At 35.4% G+C, this 21,773-nt stretch overlaps 1 protein-coding gene across 5 annotated transcripts; it reads right to left on the bottom strand.

Annotated features, from left to right (window-relative positions):
• Nucleotides 1–405: 405 nt before the first annotated feature.
• Nucleotides 406–18,551, bottom strand: LOC113729783 (GPCR-type G protein COLD1). Of its 5 annotated transcripts, XM_027254019.2 has the most exons (15): nt 18,053–18,162; nt 16,794–16,894; nt 14,974–15,651; nt 13,387–13,494; nt 12,280–12,400; nt 9,843–9,972; nt 9,272–9,350; nt 7,560–7,648; nt 7,168–7,260; nt 6,850–6,876; nt 6,636–6,722; nt 4,942–5,013; nt 3,351–3,481; nt 882–1,046; nt 406–684 (listed from the first exon to the last, which is right to left on the bottom strand). In XM_027254019.2, exons 4-14 carry the CDS (start codon nt 13,421–13,423, stop codon nt 893–895), a joined length of 1,020 nt encoding a protein of 339 aa, XP_027109820.1. In that variant the 5' UTR covers nt 13,424–13,494; nt 14,974–15,651; nt 16,794–16,894; nt 18,053–18,162; the 3' UTR covers nt 406–684; nt 882–892. The 5 variants fall into 5 exon arrangements, with proteins under 5 accessions (XP_027109820.1, XP_027109819.1, XP_071934025.1 ...); XM_027254018.2 differs by lacking the exon at nt 14,974–15,651 and having other exon boundaries at nt 18,053–18,551; XM_072077924.1 differs by lacking the exon at nt 18,053–18,162 and having other exon boundaries at nt 14,974–15,659.
• Between the last annotated feature and the right edge of the window lie 3,222 nt (nt 18,552–21,773).

Raw genomic sequence — 21,773 nt, 5'->3', positions numbered from 1 at the left:
TAATATGATTATCATAAGTTTATAACTAATTAACTTACATATTATATATAATTATATATATATTTATATATATATATATATATATATATATATTTTTTTTTTTTTTTGCGGGGGGCGGGGCGGGGGTATACTCCCCCGCCCCCCGCCCCATTTCTAAACGGGGGGAAAAAATTCCCCCCCACCCCCGCCCCACAACCCGCCCCGAGAGCCCCCCGCGGGGCGGGTGCCCATTGCCATCCCTATCTAGAAACATGTAAATTCGAATCAAGTTCAACTGTGCTCTCATTAAGGTAGGTAGCCAGTCAAATTCAAAAAATCCCTAGTATCATCTGAGATATTCTAATCTATCCAAATCAAGCTTTTCTTTCACCTCCAAACCCTCTGGATTGTTTTCCCTTTTAAGACTTACTAAAACGTTTGTTGCTTTTGGACAAATGCATATTTTACATATTTTCTGTATGTGCAGTTGATAGCCGTATATTCTTCTAATTACATTAATCTGAAATAAAATAAAATACCAGTTCATGGAGTTGGATATGCAGCCTCAGGAAGTACCGAGTTTCAAACGCAAGCCACACATATTTCAATGAAAATAGCACCGTTCTGAAAATAGGGAAATACAGCACCACTAGTACAAATATTGTCAAGAGTTCGTGATTCGGCCACACAAAAGCTGCAGAAGACCTGTTCCGGAGGTGAGAAACAAAAAACCGATCAGTTGCATTTTACCTAAACTGATGCACCTTAAACAACAGCCAAATATATAGTCCACTGGAACTGCTCAAGTTTGTAAGCATACAGTAGAGAAAAGTAAAACCACGCAACTGAATATGTGGATGAAAACAACATCAAGGATCCAAAATCAGTTTCAAGAACTTAACTATGAAGCACGTTAATCAATTGGGTGCTTATCAGCCTGACGAGATGTATAATGAGCTGAAAGCAGAAGCAATGAAAGGAATGCGCTGGCCACAAATATAGCATCGAACCACCGGTGGTAAAAGTCAAATTGAATGTCACCACCCAAAATGTCGGTAATAATTGTCCTGCCAATAGACACCAGCTCAGGTTAAAGCATCTGAAGATGAATGACTCAAACTTCCTACTTGAGTATTAATAACGTAAATGCCTACTAAGTTATAACCAATGCAGCAACTTAAAAGTACCATACATGAAGCAGTACCCAGTTACACATGTAACAAAAGAAAAGCTCCTGCTTTAGTGGGGACAGGACTGATACCCATGAGTTGCAGAACAATGCAGTGTGAGGTAAAAAACATAAATCTTTTGAGAATTTATTTTCACTTGGAACTGCTGAGGGGGGTGCTGAGCTGGGAGGCTGTATTTTCTGTAAAAATTCCAACACCTAACAAAGAAATTATCTCTTGTAAGTATAAAATCCCAAGAGGTCCTTAAAAAATAAAATTTGCACCCCTCAACTCTCAAGTTCAGCTCCCAGCCTGGAGGGAACCACTTGTTTTTAACAAGCTGCTGGGGTATTTAAGCAACTTTAGAGCTGGATGCTTTATGAAAGCTTAATATGATTCCTCCACTTATGAGCATTACATGACACAAAGGAATTGGTTTTACAATGTCTCCTCTCATTCTATTTTGGTAAAGAATAGCTGTTTGAAGTAGGACATTGAGTAACTACAGAATATCATGTAAGGGCATGAAGTTAAGTTCTTTACCGAAACATCTACAACCAAGAAAAATCAGCTAAATATCAAAATGCCACAAACACTATCTGATAGATGCATTTCTTAAGTACTCAAGTGACTTCATCATCAAACAACGGTACATTTATATTAAGCCAAAGAAAGGCTCATGGTATTGATACTCTTAAACATTTTACATTGAGCACTGTATGCCCCTGCAATGCTCTCATGTCAAAATTTTTTCTCCTATGGCTCATCACCACTGTCACAAGAGGTTATCAATATTAGAATAAAGCTGCATAAGTTGGGTGAAAACCACACTTTGGACATTTATGTTGAAGAAGATTTAGTTTATAGGCTCAATTTAAAAGCAAAAACACCACACGCCTTTCTTACACGATGATTTGAAAATAGGAAAACAAAACTAGGATCTTTCATCAATTCTTTAAACATTAAAGAGCTTGTGTAGTTTTCATTCTAATGAAAATTTTGTAATCTAGAGAGCGAACTGAGTAAAGGTGAAAAAGCTTATATGTTTTGCATTTCAATGACAGTCTAAAAACTCAGGAAGCAAGATGAGTTACAAATGCTAAGTTCAATTTTTTCTAACCATGAGTACAAGACAGCTGATTAAAAGCAACCAATTTCAAATTACAAGTAAAAAGAAAACAAGGAAATGACAACAAAAATTTGTAGATGTACATCTAATGTAACTTAAATTCTTATTAACCAAGAAACTAAAAGAATAAAATAAAATAAAATACACAGACACAGACGCACACAATGCTACAGAATACCAGAATCCTAAACCAACTAGGCAAATGAAATACTATCAATAAACTCCTAACGTGACTAACCCAAATCCTGCTCTGTAGCCCGTGCAGTGTGTATAGTGAGATGTGAACAGTACTTCACTTTCATTCCTCCATCAGACTATGCATTATATCCAATATTAAGCCAAAGGTACCCTTCTGATCTGAAAAACTCTATGAAGTTCATTATGGAAAATTTGGAAAAAGGAAATAGCTAGATTTGAAATTCATAAATAGGGTTTAAGTTTTGGAAATTTGTGAATGGGAAATGGGTTAAGGTTTACTGCTCATGGATTAAAAAAGCTGATAAATTTGTTAAGGTTTACTACTTATGAATTACAAAAGGTGATAAATTTATCGCTAAATAACTAAATTACCCTCATAACAATGAGCACTCTATTGAATTGCATTGTGCACCTTAATGAATAAAATTGTGCACTTTAGTGAATACCATATGCATCCGCATATGCACATACGTATACTCAAATGTGCATGTATGATGTATGTGCATAAATGAGTGCTAGTATGTGCACTAAGGATAATTTTGTAATTTTGTCCACAAAATAAATTTTTTACCATTTCCAAACCCAATTTACAATTTCCCAAATATTACACCCTATTTATGAATTTCAATTCTTCCTATATCCCTTTTCCAAATTTTCCAAATCTAATATAGTATTTTGCAGCAATACCCATCTCTGGTGTTCAGTGCATAAGGTGGAAGAAGGGACAACAAGAAAGAAATACACTAACATGAAGGAAATAAATACTATGAGGAATGAAATAATCACAAGTCTTCACTGGATGTGAGCTTGATACAGATGATTAACTACACCAGTACACAAATATCAAGGGGTATACCTATATCAAACACCCATACCTGTATTCAGTTGCAAGGCTTTTTCTTATCAAAAGAATTGAAGACACAAAATACATTCCCATAATTTCTGATAGGAAGAGTACAACATTGCTTGATGATCCACTCCCAACTCTAGAAACCGCAAAGAAGAACTGCATACGACAAAATACTACAGTCAGGAGGATGTATTTGCATGTGCTGGAAATGTGGGGCCATGTTATGTTTAGTGGGTGCAATTTTCCTCATCAACTTTAAAAATTCATGTAAAAGCCTAAAAAATCTAATTCTTTCCAAATTAGCCCACCATTGGCCCCACCAAGTTATGCAATATTGCTCCTCTAAGAAGTTAAAGCACAACTACAATTTCCCCCACAAAAATGGATTGGCCGTATTCAAGCACCGTTTGGGGTTGTGGTACTTTTGGTGAAAAAGTACTTTTAGATGTTAAAAGTGCTTTCAAGGTGTTTGGTGAACATCATCCCATAAATTAGGAGCGGAGTTTTGGGTGTTAAAAGCACTTTTAGCAAAAGCTCAAATTTAGTGCTTTTAGAGTAGCTTTTGAGATTTAAAAAATAAAACATCGAATTTAATCATTTTATCCCATATTATAAACTTAATAAAGGGATAAAAACATTTAAAAATTGTCAAATCACACATTATCCAATACAATAAGTACTTATTGAACTATATCTCCAAATAGTATACTTAAAAGCAATTAAACACTTAAATAAGTACTTTTATTAAATGCTCTATTGAAGAAGTACTTTTCAATAAGCTACCACAACCCTAAATGGGCCCTGATAATAAAAGAAATGTCAATTGAAGAATAAATAATTTCGATCTGACGAAGCCAAAGACTAGACCTTCTCTGAATACATTGAATTTCAAACTTTAAGATAAGCAACTATATTTCATATTTTTCAACATAAAATCTATATTAAAAGATGATATTATTGCTGCTCTTTATTTTCACTCCACTTTAGCTTGTTAAATATTCAAGAGGATACACAACAAAGAATAAAAGCATACCACATGTCCAAACTCCAGGAAACAAGGTGAAAACTTTTCCCTCCCTACTGAAAGGTCATGCATCCATCATTTTGTGTGGGTGTTCGTATGCAGTTCAATTCTTGTGCTCATAGAATGAAGGATGTAAAGTTATTGCTTGTCCTAACAAGCTTAAACCAGAGGATTTCGACTAGTAGAACCAAGTATTTAGCAATAAGCAATGAATTCATGTCTTACTTATCTTCTTTCTCATCTCTGTTGAGCCAACTTACAACAGTCAATGGAGACATCATGTGTATACAGTGATTCTAAAGTGTCTCCCAAAGCCGGAGATAGCTAGAGACAAACATTTAGAACTTTAAAGCAACACAGTGTTTCACTGTGCTTGGGGTTTACCTCCTATTGTATGAGCTAAAATCAGGATAGCTGTGTGACTAGTTCATATTCATATGAATTTCCATTTGCTTATATGGATTCCTGTCTCTTAAAAGTAAATCTTTCTTCAGAATCTTTGTGTTTATGGGAAGGAAAAGATTAGCAATGTCTCTAACGTAAATAGTTACAAACACAACAGAAAAAGGATCACTAGAAATGCTATAAATACCTTCATCAAGTTAGTTAGGAATCCCCGTACTGATATTACGATCAACATTCCTATGAACAATAACGATATGTACTGCACAAAAGAGAACAGGAAACGTAAGACAAAGTGGATGAGACAATCAGAATCCTAGCACAGGAATCACACAGCAGTCCATGTGAAAGTGAAGTTCGTTATATTTGACCTTATCAGCATGCACCCTACTATAGAACAACAATCTATAAATATCTATTGGTAAACAAAAATGCATCAGTCTCCTGCAGCCAAGTTCCCACTATATCTCCCACTCAAGTTAGTTACAAGTTTACCAACATAAGACAATCAGCTTCTAGTTCCTTCTGTGAGCATGGCCCAATCAAGGGAGATTCATGTGATCTTGTTCGTAGTGGTTAACCTGCTATACCAGCATCTATTTTTCCCAAAGTTAAAGTGTTGCATAAGTTAGTAGGGCCTTTTGCAGAAGAATTCAATTTGTAAATAAAAGGCAGGCCCAGTGAGTGGTCCATTAGAAAGATGGCAGGAATAAATAATGTAGCATGGTTGATGTAAAAACACACACACGCACAAGCAATGAAAAAGTGTACACTTTGTCATTGGTTATTTACACATTTGTGCTCTTGAACATACACATGCATAAAAATGATGACAAAAATCTCTCATACCAATTCTGGGAGTCTAACGAGTCAAGTCAAACGAAATTCCAAAAAATACATTTTCTATATCAATAATATGTCATGCACCAAAATGTATCACTTAACTACCAACAAAACTGTTTCTTCTCAAAAAGTAAGCAACTAGAACAACCCAAATTGAAGAAGCCATAATAGAAGTACCTTTACCTTTTTAGAAATTTAAACTGCTGCATAATAGGAAATGATACTACACAAAGAATTAACACACTTATTACACATTATATATTTGGACTCAAGCTGGTTCATGAATTACTGGAGGAAAGTGTAGAGTAAACATAAAAGTCGAGGAGGAATGCCATCTAGATTCCAACCAGATCAAGGCAGGTGCTTTAGAAACCAATAATTTCTTAGGGCTCATGGAACCATTGTAAATAGCTAACTGCCAAGTGTCTCAGTTGATTCCTAGTTCATAGATGCAGTGCAGGACAGGTTGAGAGAAGACCAGACGCAAATTAGATTACCATGTTGAATAAGATGTATCCTTAGTTGTTTTCTTTGATAGGTTACAAAGTATTTAAGATTTCACTACATCGTGTTTATTCATGGAGCTATCCAGTCTAATCTGCTTTCCTAGGACAATTTAGGTACTTTGAAAATTTTATGGCATTATGGAAGCATCTTGTGGTTTAAAAGCCTACAAAGCAAAACAAGGCCAACATTCTACAAAAGTCGTTCAGATCTTCATAAGAAAATCTCCTTAAGGAAGCTAAAAGCTCCATGCCAAGCATTGGATACTAAGTCGCTTGTATATATACTTGCTTGAAGTTCAAGACACATTTCACAAGCATAAGAACTTCCATAAAACCTTTCTCTTCCCTATTTGCATCAGATACCAATACCATGAAGTGAGCTTGTTCTTTCATAGTTTTCATTTTTGATGAGTTTTCCTATGGATATCAAAATAGTCTACCTACTACAAATCATGATGAAACTTCAATGTCACCAAAGATTTGACATCCAGTGGTAACAATTTACTGAGTAACAAAAACCAAAAAATGAACTTGCCTGAGATAATAATGTGGCATTGATACCTATATCAAAATACTGTAGAAATATGCTGATTGTCAAGGTCACAGGATCAATCGAACCAGCCTGTCACAAGAAAGTGATCAACATCCAAATGGCACAAGAAGGAAGCCATAGCTGATAACGAGCTATGAAATAACAATAATGATGATGATGATGATGATAGCAGGAGAGAGAGAGAGAGAGGCTTTACCTCCTTGAAGACAACACTTTGCAAGGACTGCATGTATAAAATGAATTAATCAGGCCACATAACTTACGCACCCAATCATAGTAAAACAAGTGTTACACCAACTCAAGAAGTTGGGGCCTGCCTTCCCGAAAAGAAAAGCCTTCAGATTTTATATGAAAAACACAAATTTCTCTTACAAAAAAATCATTTCTGGTCTCAAAAAGTACCAAAATCACTTCTTTTGATAAAATTTTGCTAGATAGAAAGTACATAAACATCTGTGTGACCAAGAAAATTTTCTGAGCTTTGGCATTTACCAAACATTCAAGTTTCCCATACCTTTATCATTTTATACACACAATACACCGACAATGCATAGCCCAAAAGGTTCTGCATGTGACCCTTCCATGTTCGAGAATAAGCAGCAGCCTCCTGGAAAATGGTGTAGCAAATTAGCATGAGACGTACAGCCAAAACATCCAAACAACCTATGACTTATCAGAAAGTACACTTGGTGACATCACTTTTCATTATTAGCTAGTGCACTTAATTATGATTTAATAATTTAGCAGTAGAAGGGGGCGTAGATGGTAGGACCTTGAACAACAAGAGTCAAATTAAAAAAATTATATCATGCATATTAACAAATTTAGATCAAGTAAGCGACGAAGAAAGTCTATACGAGAAAAGGATTAGTGTGACACCACAAATACATATAAAAGCAGCACAACCTTAGCTTGACGAAGCTCATAGATTTCCAAAAACAGCTGTTTTGAGAGCTCTTCCAGGGCTTGTACTTCTGCTTCCATGCCTTTGATATCTTCAAGGAAAAAAGAACATCAAGTAAACACTCCCTAAAGTGAACGACATATGAGAAGCAACACAACATAAATCAAGATAAATTCCTACAAACTTCAGCTGATATGCAGCAAGGTTTATGGCTAGAGACTCTGGCATTAAAGATCTAAATTGTTGTTACACATACAATTTAATAGCTTGTTCAAAGAGTAGAGGCCACGGATTGCTGTATCACCAAAGCCAGAGATTAACAAAAAAGCCATGTGAAAGATCCAGTAGTTTATATGTATGCCTAGGTACCGCAAACTATCTCATCAACAATTGCAAAACGTCGGACCCACATGTAGGACAGCAGATATAATGAAAGTCAGTGAACCCACAAAGATTTCCAGCTGAAGGTCCAGTCTCATTAGTTGGACAGGTTAGCATGCATGTTAACGGGGGAGAAAAAGAATGGATGTGAAAAATGTCAGGACAGGGAGAAAGAAAGAGCAATAACCTGGAAAAAGATTATCACAAATGAGGTGAGCACTAGCAGATACATGCTTCCTATGAATAAGTCAAGCTAGTCAATGATAATACCTGCAAAAGGCTTCAAAAGGAAGACATCCCTGGCTCCAAGCACAACCAAATATTGACACACAAACATTATTGTAGGCTTAATGTCACTGAGGCCATTCTTTCTTACTTCATCCTTTTAACTCTTTCATCTATGACACAATGTCAAATTGTCCTTTCACTTCTCAAGAAAGCACTTCAATTTAAGTCTTCTTTTTGTTACTATTTTGTTGTCAGAATGTTATCATGTTTCCTAACTGTACTCTTTTTTTTTTTTTATTGTCAAATACCTAATTTTATATTGGTTCATGCTGCTAAGGTATCCAAAGGAATGGCAACGAAAACTGAAGATATTTTGATCCTGCCAGTCATTTTTAAATCACCAAAACCAATAAAATAATAATTTCCCAGTCCTTCCTTGAAAGCGATCACAAGTTAGAAAAGGTGAACCAATTCTCCTTAACCCTCATACCATTGCCAAAACATTAGACAGATAAACAACAAAATTTCTGCAGTCTCCAGTTGGGGTCTTCCACTATCAAACTAGAGCAAAGGTAATATTGATGAAAGGAAATTTCCAGATAAGGTGTTTTAGGGGTGAACTATTTCCTTTTTGTAGCATAAATAAAGCAGCCAAAGACAGAGGTTCTTTCAAGGTATAAGGAGAGTGCAGTAAGGACATCAATCTGTTTTTGCATTCCCAGATCTTACCTTAAAGTTGTAATAGGCAAAGAATATGAAAGGAATATATATCTGTTAAACCTCAGACTATATGCTTCCACCATGAAACCCACCATAAAATTACTATAAGTAGACAACACTAAAGATTTTCACTGTACCTTGAATTAGAAACTAAATCCCCAAGTGGTTTGCTTTTGTAGTTGAACAAATTAAAAGTCAACAAAAAAAAATCCCAGCAAAACTAGCAACTAACAAATGGCAAGCAAAGAATTCAGGAAAAACACAGGCCAACATCAACACAGGCAGGAAAGAATAAGATTATCATCAATGAAGTTTTAAGCAAAAACTCTCAGCGATAGTTTTAAGATGAAAATCATACATCACCTGAAACTCAACAAATACAGACCTTGTTCTGTTTGGTCTTCTTGAACTGATCGAACAACTGTTCCCACAATTCTCTTTAGGATGGATCTAGCCTTTAATTTCTGCAATAGATACAGTTTTTAAGAAATGTTAAAGACAAAGCTTAGACAAAGAATATTGAAAAATCAAGCTTACAATATATCATCCTCAGCTTCTTCCTCCCAAAGCATTATGTAGTATTAAAAAAACAGTTGTCAAACCAAAAGCAACTGTACTATTAATGGGTTACATGTGTCCAAATGCAATTTACTAACACCAACACCACCACCACCACCGCCCCCCCAAAAAAAAAAAAAGAAAAAAACCCCTGAAAAAGTAAAATGCTCTCAGACCATATAATAATACAATTAATGGTTTATAAAGAAAAAACAATTAGTGATGCCTCATTAACCTCAACCAACTATTATTACTTGTGCCACTATGACCTTTATTTAACTGAGAGAGTAAAGGCGAGATGCACCGTGTCAGACCATTAATTTTTTTTGTAGCTGCCAAGTTAGAGAAACTGGAAAAAGAACTTTAACAGATCATATCAGATGCTGAGAAAAGAGTACCTCTTCTGACCCTTGTATTCTTTCCATCTCCATTTGACAGAGAATAATCTTCTTTTTCTTTGCAATGCAAGTCTCAATTGACTGCATAAGTTGTCTTTCCAGAGCCTTAATCTCTGATTCCTCAATCTCTCTTTTCACGGATGAAAAAACTAGTAAGTTTCATAGACCAGAATTTTTTTATAGTAGTGATAGAAACTGGATGAACAATTCTGTGCTCTATTAAGCCCTCTAGTGGAATGACCCCACAAAGAGCTATTCATATTATTGACAAGAAACTCATAGCATCACCAGCCTCATGATCCTGTAGATAGCATTCTGGTAGGAAGTTGCTCTGAGAAAGGGAATTGAAGCTTTAACTTTTAAGCACAAAATTCTTTCAAAAATGCTCCACCAGTAAAATTAGATCGGCATTCTACTGAACAAAATACATCAGAAATGACAGGACCACAAAGAAGAGGACACTCTAGTTTTCAAAGTGCTCTAACCCAAAATTTGAATTCAGGCTTAAACACAAATCTTCTAATTGGTGGGTCAGACAAAAGATGAAAAGATAAACAGCTTCTACAAAAAATGCCCTCTTGACCTAATAATTCAAGGATGTAAAATAAATAAAAACAGTTAATCCTCATAGTCTGAAAAGATCAGGAGTAAATGTTTGAGATTCTTCTTCGTGATTTATCTCCAAGTAATTCCTCAAAGTACTTTGTTACATGAGATTTGGCTGTTTGGGCACAAATTTAAGTGCCATACCCATGTGAAAAGATAAATAAGAATGATACCTAAGTTAACATTAAACATACCATCAACATAGGAGTTTTTAATTAATTTTAAATATATAACTACATAACATCGAAGTCAAAGTCAATCTTCACAACGCAGACTTTAGCTCTAGTCAAGAAACGAAAAGAAAAAAGAAAGGAAGAAAGAAACAGGAGCCCCAAAAAAAGGGGAACGTCAACCGTGAGCTCCCAAGCACTGGGAGCCTAGGCAACAGGGACTTAAAAAGTTTGTCTCAAAGCTTCTTTGTGGACCATGACGAAATCATTCACTTAATTAGGAACAACTGGACTGTGAAAATACAAAAACAGGCCTTGTCAAGCTTTCAGTTAGGCTTCATGGCATAGTGTAGCCATAGAATTGACAGTTGGGCGGCTCAAGGTAGAAAACAAGCCCTCAACATAGCTGCACAACAGGGCTCTGGTTAGCCACGAAGAATGATGAAGCAGATTCTACAGCAATAGTTGTACCTGTAAGAGCTAAACCTTCGGTGACACCTAGTCAGCTACTTAGCTGCGGAGAGGGCAAAAATCATGGACACGATCTCCAAGAAGGAATGGAGAAGGAAAGAAGAAACTTCTCATACTAGTTGTTTGAGCTCAAGCCAAGAAGAAGAACCATGTCTGCAATAAGTGTCAAAGGAACAAGAAGAAGAAGACGTTGATCTAGGTCTCCGCACTTCCTCTTTTCTCTTTAGTTTTTTTGGAACACTAATGAAGGGATACGTGGACTTCAACTTCCTGCTACTTTTGAATTTTTCCATGCCACTCGATTACAGTAAAAGTCGATATCTATAATTTACACCTCAAAGTTTGAAACCCCAACTTCATTCATTAAGAACAAGAATAAAGACAACAGTATTAATTAAAAATAGTATTAAACCCTCAATACTGATGCAAATCGCTACGAAGAACAGGTGCACAAAGACATATAGAATTTGGTACATAACTTTTAATGCATGTAAATAACCCCAGATATATTTTGGTACTTGTTCTTTGTATGATATCATTATGTTACTTGTACCATCTACATATATGTGCAAAACGATAGTAAACCTAGCTGATGTTAAATAAAAGTAAGTCTATTTCAGCCCATTAGATCCCTGCCCTAAAAATCCCAATTGGAGCAAATTTGCTTATGCTGGCGGTACAGCTGGCAAAATTATAAATCAAAAAATAGTGCCTTGAGTTTCTCAAACACTATTTATGGCTTCAGGAGTCTCATAACTAAAGTTCCCAATAGTTGGCCTACTACAGTAATGCAGCAAAAAAATAGCAACTCGCTGCCAAAACTGTATGGTATAACACATTTAGGAAAATATAGATAAGCAAGCTTGTCTCTGGACCCCAATGCAACCAGGATATCCAAATAAAGATTTGACAAGTAGATGCAAAAAAAGAAGTTGAAAATACAGAAATCAAAATTTACAAAAGACTGATGTAATTGCCAATGAATTAACACTAACAACATAAGCTTTTAGAACAATTTACTGAGACTATAATCTAAAAGAACTCTTGAATCTATACCATGTCTGAAGTCAGTGAAGGTTATTGATTTGCACTAGTAAGGTCATAATTAAGAGGGCACCATCAAAAACATGGCCTAATGGTCAATTTATGGTTGAAAGATTGCAATAAGAATATTCACAATTCTATCTTACCTAATGAAGAGAGACAAATAACTGTATGGCAAGTTTACAGCTCCAAAACCAGAAAGGACAGCCATAACAGTGACACCAATTACCCCAATTCTACTCACCAGCTGAGGCATGGTGAAGAAACCTGAGGGACAAAATTCTTGTAAGGAAGATGGCAAATAAAAAGAAAGAAAATTTGGTAGGAGATATTAAGACATAGTATGATAGAAAGCCACAGAGCCATGCAAGATCAGCATGGGAATATGCTTATACAAACTCTGTATCAGAAATCAGAAGCATGATATGTAGGTAAGCCTCCAAATAAACCCAAAACATAAAATGATGAAACATATAGGAATCTCAGTTAAAGGACAAACTTTATGGAATTAAGCTTTTGATCCAAAAACATTTGAAAGTGGAAATAAAGAACAATAGTTCCAAAGCTAGAGCAATAGAGCTGACATGTTTGAATTAAGAAGTGAAAACAGAGGAGGGGAGGGGAACTTGGGCAGAAAATCCAGTAATTACAGTTGAATCGTCCCACATAGCTTGAGATGCATGTATTGCATTAATAATGGGCAAATTTGAAACTCAGAGCGTGGTGGTCAGGTAGATATGTGCTCCATTCGAAGCCAACTAGCAAGAAAAAAAATATCATTTATGAAAGATACTAACACAAGAATAATCAGCTTTGACATTGAGAGGTTTACTTCTTGACATTGCACTTATTTGCACCAATGTAAATGAAGGACAGCAGCAGAAATTGAGCAGGGAGACGGTACCTTTACTTATTGCAACCAAAAACGAATTTTGATTACTCACCAAAAATTTAGCAATCTAAGATCACAATTCCTTCAAAGATTACAAGTATGGTCAGTAAATATATTGGAGACCATGGGGGAGAACCTTGTTTTATGCCAAACTAGTCCTTAGCAAAGCTCTCGAAACATAACTAACTGGCAAACCAACAGTGAAATTACAGATGGACATCAATGCATTACAGGATGGACATTTTGAACTTCAAACAAGAAATGCAAGTTACTACTTAGGTCCACGGACAAGAAAGCGGTTGAAAGAGTAGAGATATTGCCATCTACTACGTAAATTTTGAGGGTTTAGACAAGTTCAAACCTTTATCAGGTGAAGGCATAGGAAAGTGGATGCCCATGCGCCAAAAAGCATAGAGGAAAGCAAACAAGAATAAGATTGCACCAAGTGCAGCCCGTTCCTTTCTCAAACCTGAAATAGATCTAATTCAGGAAAAAATACAGGTGCATGTTTGGTTCATTCATCTCAGATAGACAGCAACTTGCTTGGAGGCTTATTTATACTGCAATTAGAAGATACATGTCTCACGTCTACCAATATACTATACTCTTGCACATGGAAAACAATGAGTATTCAATTATGCTGGTACTTTGGGATACATAATTATGAAGAACGGTAAATGTACAAACGATAAAACATATTCAACATACGTGGATTCATTTTCCATCCAACAAATTTGTAACTATCAAGGTTTTCCATACTAAATCCTAGCTCAACCAAGCAAAGCTCAGAACCTTTACAATCAGAGTAAAACAACTACATTTTTATCCATATCTATGCCCTCTGCAAAATTAATTTTCCTTTTAATACATTCCCACACAATGTCCGCTTCCCCTAAAACTGTTAACCACAAAACATTTCCTTGTATATAGTGATGCAGTCAACAAAGAATTAGGAAATGTAGAAGTAAAGTTTTTGTCACTAACCTCAAGTTTCACTAGGCATTGTTTGAAGATCAGCCTGATTAGAAGCAACTGTTTTTTTCTTTCCTTCCCACCCTCAACTCTAGACACAAGATTCAAACCCTAAACCTGACAGTTGGGATGGCTATAAGAACCCTCCCTGGTCACCGGACCAATGATATGTTAATTGTCTTTACTGTGTAGTTTGAGTCTTTTTTTTAGTTTTCATATTATATTAGTAAGTAATTGGAGCCATCTTTAGAGAAGAAGTCCTAAAAAAGTTCATCACTAGTTTAATTTTCTATGTAGAATATGGAAATAGGAGATTTATGAAGCTTTACAATTTATAAGTACTTATGCTTCTACATTATTCTAGCAGATAGAATTCAGTGAATAAGAATTATTGAATTTTGTTTTGGTAGTTGTTTTCCTCCTTCCCTCTAAATATCCTTCTCTACCCCTCTTATTCCAGCATTAGTATTCATAGATACTCTTCACCCTCTCATTCTTCTGCTAAAGCTAGAAGACAAGATCCCATCAAATTTGTCTACATCAGTTTGATATCAAGAGCCCAATCTTTCTACTTCTTCATCAGTCATATTTCCTTCTTCCATAAATATGGTTGATTTTCTTGAAAATCAAACTTTATGGAAGAAGGAAATATGACTGATGAAGAAGAAGAAAGTTTGGGCTCTTGATACCAAACTGATGTAGACAAGATTGATGGGATCTTGCCTTCTAGCTTTAGCAGAAAAAAAATCATGATGTTTGTTTCTTCCTTTGAAGGCTTAGGTCGTCCTACGATATCCAGCAGATGTTGCTTCTCTAGAATTTTACTTTAACCACCATAATCTCATGGATTATAATACAACCTACTTGCTAAAGTGTTTTAAGGGCTAAGCTGTGGTGGTCTACACTTGAAAGAGATTTGAGTAACAATTGAAAGAGATTTGAGTAACAAATTGTTGGGGGGAGACGAGAGAAGTACTCTTGTAGTATTTTGCCTCTTGTTGTCATCAAAAGCTGTTTGGAGAGTTGTATGGTCTTGCCGAAAGCAGCACATCAGAGGAAGGGTATGTGTCAAGGTTTACTCCACTATATCCAACCCAAAATGTCTGGGAACCTTCTACACCAAGTTGGCAGTTTTGCAATTTTGTAGAACAAAATCAGGTCGTGATGCCATTTGCAGTCCAATTATCCAACACCCAGAAAGGATAGAAAGCAGGAATCTGGTTAATGCTCCTCTTGTCAAAGCTGATAATCCTAAAGTTTTGGCTATTGATTCTAAATTAACAATGCCTAGTTGAAGATTACGAAAATCTTTAATCTAGATTTCCTTGAACTCTTTGTTGACTACATTATTCCTGGTGATGGAAATTCCAAAAACTAAGTCTGTGGAAGGCTTTGTTTCAGACAAAGAGAATGCTTTTGTTGTATCAGAACATATGAAAAAGGTCATGGCAGCATCAAGGATTCAGCAAGTCCAGCAGCAAAGCCGAGAAAAGTTTTCTAATCTATCAGCTCCAACAACTGACTTTGTCCTAGACCAGATATTCAGCCAATGAAGTCCCACTTTTTCATGTCACTCCCTCAAATAAATGGCAAGAGAAGTTTTCAGAATTTCAGTTCTCCTTTCAACTCGCTTCAGATCTTCCAGTTCTTTATCCTGCAATACTTCAAAACTCAAAACTCAAAACTCGAGGCCAGAGTTTCCAACCAGAATGATGCAATCAACAAAGAGTTCAAAGGAAAACTATAATTAAATATCTTCATGATTTTCCTCAAGCTTCAACTAGGCATTGTTTGAAGATTAGGAGCCTAATTGCAAGCAACAATACATTAAGTGCCTTTAGTAGTTTCTGTGATTATAGGTCTTAAGGGTACTTTGGTCTGTTCATTGGAGTCATAGTTAAAGAGAAGTTCCTAAAAAGTTCTTCGCTAGCTTACTTTCCTATTTAACAGGAGATTTATGAGTCTTTATAGTTTGTAAATCCCCTCTCATTTTCCAACGTTACTGTTCACATAACAGTTCCATGAACAGGCAACATTACTGTTCACAGTTCCGGAACACGCAACGTTTCTCTCATTCTTCCACTAGCACCATAGAAAACGAATTTTGCCTTAAGTAACAAAAAGAAGCAACATAACGATACAAAATCTTCACCAAGGAAAATAAAATGCAATGCTGTATCTATTTACCAAGCCTCCAGTAGTTCAGAAGTTCTCCTTTGCTAGTAGCAGGCTACCAACACATGAAACAAGTACTGCTGCTTAAGGGGATACTACATGTATGAAGGCCATTTCTACCCAATATTCCTATTTCCTTTTCAATCTATCCTTCATCATATTACCTTGTTTCTTCCACTTAAATATGCGCACGTACATATCCACACAAGGATCAATACACATACTTGTATCTTTGTACTTATGTAAACATTGTACATACATTGAGGAGAAATGAGAATGGGGACGCAAAGAAAACCTTTAGAAGAAAACAGAAAAAAAGAGGAAAACAAAAATGGACTAACTGGATCTCAGGTCAGACCAAACCTAGGTAATATCAGGCTTCTGCAAATTACTCCATCATAAAATAGGTGAATTGGAACATAGACCTAAATCATTTGATGGGTGATATTACGCCAATAGAAAACAGAGCAAAAGGATTAAACATGTTAACCTGATAAAATCTCAATCTCCAAGCCTATGCAAACCAGCAAATCCACCAAATAGGTGAACAGATTTAGAAAGCATAGCAGAAGCATAGAGATTAGACTCCTTTGAAAAATCAACGAGCCAAAAGCAACTCACCATTGTTGCAAAGCATCAAATAACAATGATAATAAGGTAGCATGAAAACCAGTAACATGATCAAGCAAAACAAGTCAACCTTCCAATTGATCCACCTGGCCCTACAAACAATAGAACACAAATTATCAGATAACTATAAAAAGATAAAATAAAATAAAAAATCTAGTAAAGTAGCTTGTCGATGTAAAATTATGAGTTAGTTCAGCATCCTCACAAGGAGCTGGAAAGCAGAAACAGTGAAGTAATAAGATGTCGTATTTCCACGGTATATTCATGCTCATACCTTGACATAGCAATGTGCTGTCTAAATATGACTGCAAGTTCAACATAAAAACATATAGTGTAGCAAAAGATTTACATTGGCAAACAAAGGAACAAGGAGTTTATTCATGATAACTGGTCATGGAGTTAACAGAAGTTATGACGCAGCAGCAGCCACTAACTATCGCGAACACACAACAACAGACATTTTAAATCATCTAACAGACACAATCTACCATGAAACACGATTGCAGTTCTGGCTTATGATATCTTTTGGAAGCAGAAGTGAGTTTGGGAGTTTGACATCTAACGAGGCAACTCGACCAAACTCAAGTGCATACTAAATGTTTTTAGCAGCCCATTGGTAAATAGAGCTCAAAATACAACCTGAACTTCAGCGCAAATGCTAGCAGGAGGAGTCAAAATATCAAATGTCCAGCTGCTAAAGTGAACAATATCTGAACAGAAATGATAATGTCCACCCTTGGGCAATTGAGTAACTCTTATTGATAGCGGGCACCAAAATTATCCAGAAAGAAACCAATGGGCTTCCTTCTTTCCCAGCCTTGATCTCACAAGTCAAGAATTAAGAAGGTAGAAACGAACCCATAGTCTTTGGCAAAAACACATAAAAGAGCATGGAGAAGCAAGGTAAGGTTGAGGCGCACGATGAAGAGAATAAGGAGTTGAGTCCAACTGAACCAAACAACCACCATGAAAACCCAGCCACAACACTTGTGTTCCCAGAAGAATAGTAAGTGTAGTGGAAACAAGTTTCAGTAACAAGATTGATTATTGGTATGTAAATAATTGTAAAGCGCACAATGATGCTGGTGAAGCTAGTTGGACGTGATCACGGGAACAGGACGAAAGAGAGGAGAGCCTAGTTTTTTTTTTTTCGTTTCCCCCCTTTCAAACAAGCAAATTAAAAAATAATAATAATAAGGAGGAGGGGGAGAACTAGAGCGAGACTAGTAGGAGGGTGGCGAGTTGCTTACTCCCTAGATAGAAGGGGAATGATCTCGAAGAGGACGAGCTGAAAGAGATTACAGGAGAAGGCAAAGACCACGCTGAAAATGATCTGAACCAATGCCCTCTTCTCTTCGTACTCCTTGTACAGCCGGCGGTTCAGGAACCACAGTCCAGCCCACCCCAACAGCACCAACGATCCAACCGCCACTACTCCCTCGCATATCACCATGCCCCATCCCATCCCTTTGCCTTCCCTTCAAAAATTGATCAATCCCTTTGCCTCTACCAGCACCAGCCCCAGTTACTGCACTGCACTACTGTTTACTCTCCAAACCAATATACTAACTTGGCATTACCACAGAACTGACGACACTCGTCTTGTCTTCTGTTTGATTTTGTGTTCTAAGTATTCCTGCTCAAAATTTCTCTTCTGCTTCACCGCACCGAATCTAAATTCGCTCTCTCTCTCCCTCTCTCTCTCTCTTCGAATCCCCCCTTCCCATTCCCTCCGTCTTAAAATTGATCAATCTAACCCTCGGGCTTCGTAGGATTTATTGAGGAATAATTGCAGAAACCTCCTCTGAAGTTTCTAACACTAATACTCACCTCCCCTATAGTTTCTAAAATTGCACTAACCTCCCCTAGGTGGAAATTGGACCTATTACTAACAATAAATTGTATGATTTTACTTTTATACCCTAACTAATTGCAGAAACTTAATGAACAAATTTTAGAAAAGAAAATTTATTTTTTGTCAACAAATTGAGTGACTAATTAAACTAGATTACCTATGAGTTTTAGCATCGTTAGCCATTGTAAGCAAAACTAAGGAATGGTGCCAATTGAGGGAGAAAACGGCGTACATTTTTATATATTAGTTTTTCAAATCAATCAATTTAAATCTAATTTTATACAACTACATAGAGAAAGGCTAGTAAGCAATCCGATCTACTAAAGAAAGTATAAAGAGAATTTACACAAATGTATCTGTTCAAGTCATTTATATTTCTAAACCTCATCTAATTTAGCCTACTACTTCTTCTCAAATTGCTACATCTCTTTCCATTAGTACAATTATAACTCTGTAATTTGGAAATATCAGCAGCAGCAACAGTTTTAGTACGTGGTTTCAATGCAATTACTATAGTTTTCATTAATTAAAAACAACTTTATCTTATTAATATGCACTTCTAATTACTTGTAACTAGGCTTATCTCATGTTCAGTAACTTTTAGTGATGTTTAAGTTTGCTGTTAATTAGCTAATTGTTCAGTGATTTTTTTTTTTTTTTTGTATATGATTGGAGCTAACAATATAAGCAGTTGTGTTACCTCCATAAATAGCTATTCACATTACTAATAGAGAGTTTTAAAAGTGACATGTATTTTTTTTTATAAATTTTGCTGCAAAAAGTTAGATATATAGTCATTTAATTAACCGTTAGTGATACCCCTTGAATTTTACTAATTCTTAATAACTTTTCATATCTTGTCATTCCTCTATTAATACAACTTGGCAAGCAGCATGAAGGGCAAATATGGTATAAATTTCTCATCTCATCTCTTAAAAAAAAAATTTAATGGTAACTTTTCTGCATGGACTGAATCTGCAACACAATACTTAAGTTCAAGGGTAGTAAGTGCTATTTTCTAAACCATAAGGGAGGTGAGTGCTAGTGTCAAAAACCTCAGGGGAGGTTTATGCAAATTTCCCATTTATTAACATTCATCAAAAAATATATCAATTATTAAAACATATTTTAAATTGATAATTTACAAATCTAAATACCTCATAACCAAATCCCTCATAATTTACAAATCTAAATACCTCATAACCAAATCCCTTGAATCAAACGCAGCCTTCAATAATTTGTGCAAAATGTCTAATTGGCCCTCAAGCTATTATGTCTGTGCGCTTTTAGTTTTCCAACAATTATTTGTCTATTTTTAACTCCCAATTTCTACAAGTTATACTTTTCACTAAAGGTCAAATGTTACCTAGACCCAACCTATATCATCGTATTTTTTCTTGGATTTGGATTCAACTTTCAAATCCAAACCCTGTCGAATTCAAATATTGTGAAAAAAAAATCATGAATTTGGGTAAGGTCTAATTTTGTATATTTTGTGCCCAAATCTACAATCTATTGAGCTTTGGGATAGCCTCAGGTGTTAATTTTGAACACTTATTAAGAGAGTAGCAAGTGTTAATTTTTTTTTAGCAAGAGTGAAACTCATTTGAAAAAGTATCTAAATGCAAGAGGCAAAAATGTGGATATGTGAATTCATCTGATAAGTTGGTTATAATTTATATGAAAAAAAGAGTATATGAAATTAAAAAACATGCAAGTTTAAATGTTGAATGCATAAACGTGTAATGTGTGTGTCGTACGTATATATGCATGCATGCATGTATGTATATGTATATTATTATTGAAAGTGATAATTGGTATTTATTTTTATTATCTTTGGATTTCATATGTTTTATTGTCTGGAATTTATTTTTATTATAAATTAAAAGATACTCATGGGTATCTAAACTTATGAGGTCGGGTCTAAATTTTCTATTTAGACAAAATAAATTTAGCAGGTTTGGATTTGAATCAATTAAATCCAATCAAAACTCTATCGATTAACATGCATACTTCTGACCTTTCCATCTATTGGAGCTGTTAAAGTCAATGGAATGCATGATAAACAAGCGAAACTTGAAGGTCCAGTAGATTACATAGTAAAAAGGTAAAATCCAAAATTTTAGGTTTTTTATTCCCTAGAGATAGGATAAAAATTTTATTTTTAAATTCTCCATTACATAAGGACTAAAAAAATCATATTTTTACAATTCTCATTACATAACAATATAAAATATTGGAGAATTTGGCACCAAATGAACTTGGAAGTAGTCACATATATAATCATAATAGTGCTTAACTATATCGTGAAAAAAAAAGAGATAAAATTTTCGAGTTCAAGCCGCTAGACATACCATTAATCACTCAACTTTGTCACTTGCGCCTTTCACTCTTGACTCTTACACCATCAATTTATAATCTGACCCTTCTCTTTCTCACAGAAAGACGTGGAGTAGAAGGCGTAAGATTTGAGGAGTAGGGATGGGTTGGATGGTACGGGAGAGGAAATGTAAGTAAGAGGTCTAGGTTTGAGTCCTCTCGCTTACACAAAAAAAAAAAGAAAAGAAGAAGAAGATGTCTATCTATCTTTGAGTTTTAGATTTTTTTTTTATTGAAAGACATATATTAAGATTTTTAACATTTTTTCTCTATCGAAAGACATGCACTCGAGTGTGTGTTGGAAAGGTTAAGCTATTTGAACCCATTTGAATTGCTATTTTTTGAATTTTTTGTAAAAATTTTAGTGTAACAATTTAATTTAATGTATGTGAAATCAAAAAATATAATTAAAAAATATATTTACAAAATATGTAAAAAAATTTTACTTAAAAAACTGCGATCCAAACACAACATAAGCATATCAACTTATTCATCCCTCTCGGTTGGCTTATCCTAGGTAGCACTGTTAATGCAGGATAATACATTTAAATCAAGTTTGCGGTTATTATTTGTCAAAAGGGGTAAGGGTTAATTACATTTGCCCCCTTGTGCTTTCGCCAAATTACTATTACGCTTCCTGTGATTTGAAATATTACGGTCACACCTCCATAACACACAAACCCTCCCCATTAAAAAACTGACTGAGGCAAGATAAAAAATGGTACAAAATTCCCTGA

This window comes from Coffea arabica, chromosome 2e, assembly GCF_036785885.1.
Source record: "Coffea arabica cultivar ET-39 chromosome 2e, Coffea Arabica ET-39 HiFi, whole genome shotgun sequence".
NCBI lineage: Eukaryota > Viridiplantae > Streptophyta > Magnoliopsida > Gentianales > Rubiaceae > Coffea > Coffea arabica.
Note: the sequence above shows the minus strand (reverse complement) of the source record. Positions and strands in the feature narration are given on the sequence as shown.

Bases quoted from the DNA above. Each gene is read 5' to 3' on its own strand.
- LOC113729783 (XM_027254018.2), bottom strand. From the start codon at position 18,267: ATGGGATGGGGCATGGTGATATGCGAGGGAGTAGTGGCGGTTGGATCG. The intron at 16,895-18,052 runs GTAAGCAACTCG...TATTGTTTGTAG, and splicing joins ATTCCCCTTCTATCTAGGGA to GGCCAGGTGGATCAATTGGA. The intron at 13,495-16,793 runs GTGAGTTGCTTT...GATCTATTTCAG, and splicing joins TTTGATGCTTTGCAACAATG to GTTTGAGAAAGGAACGGGCT.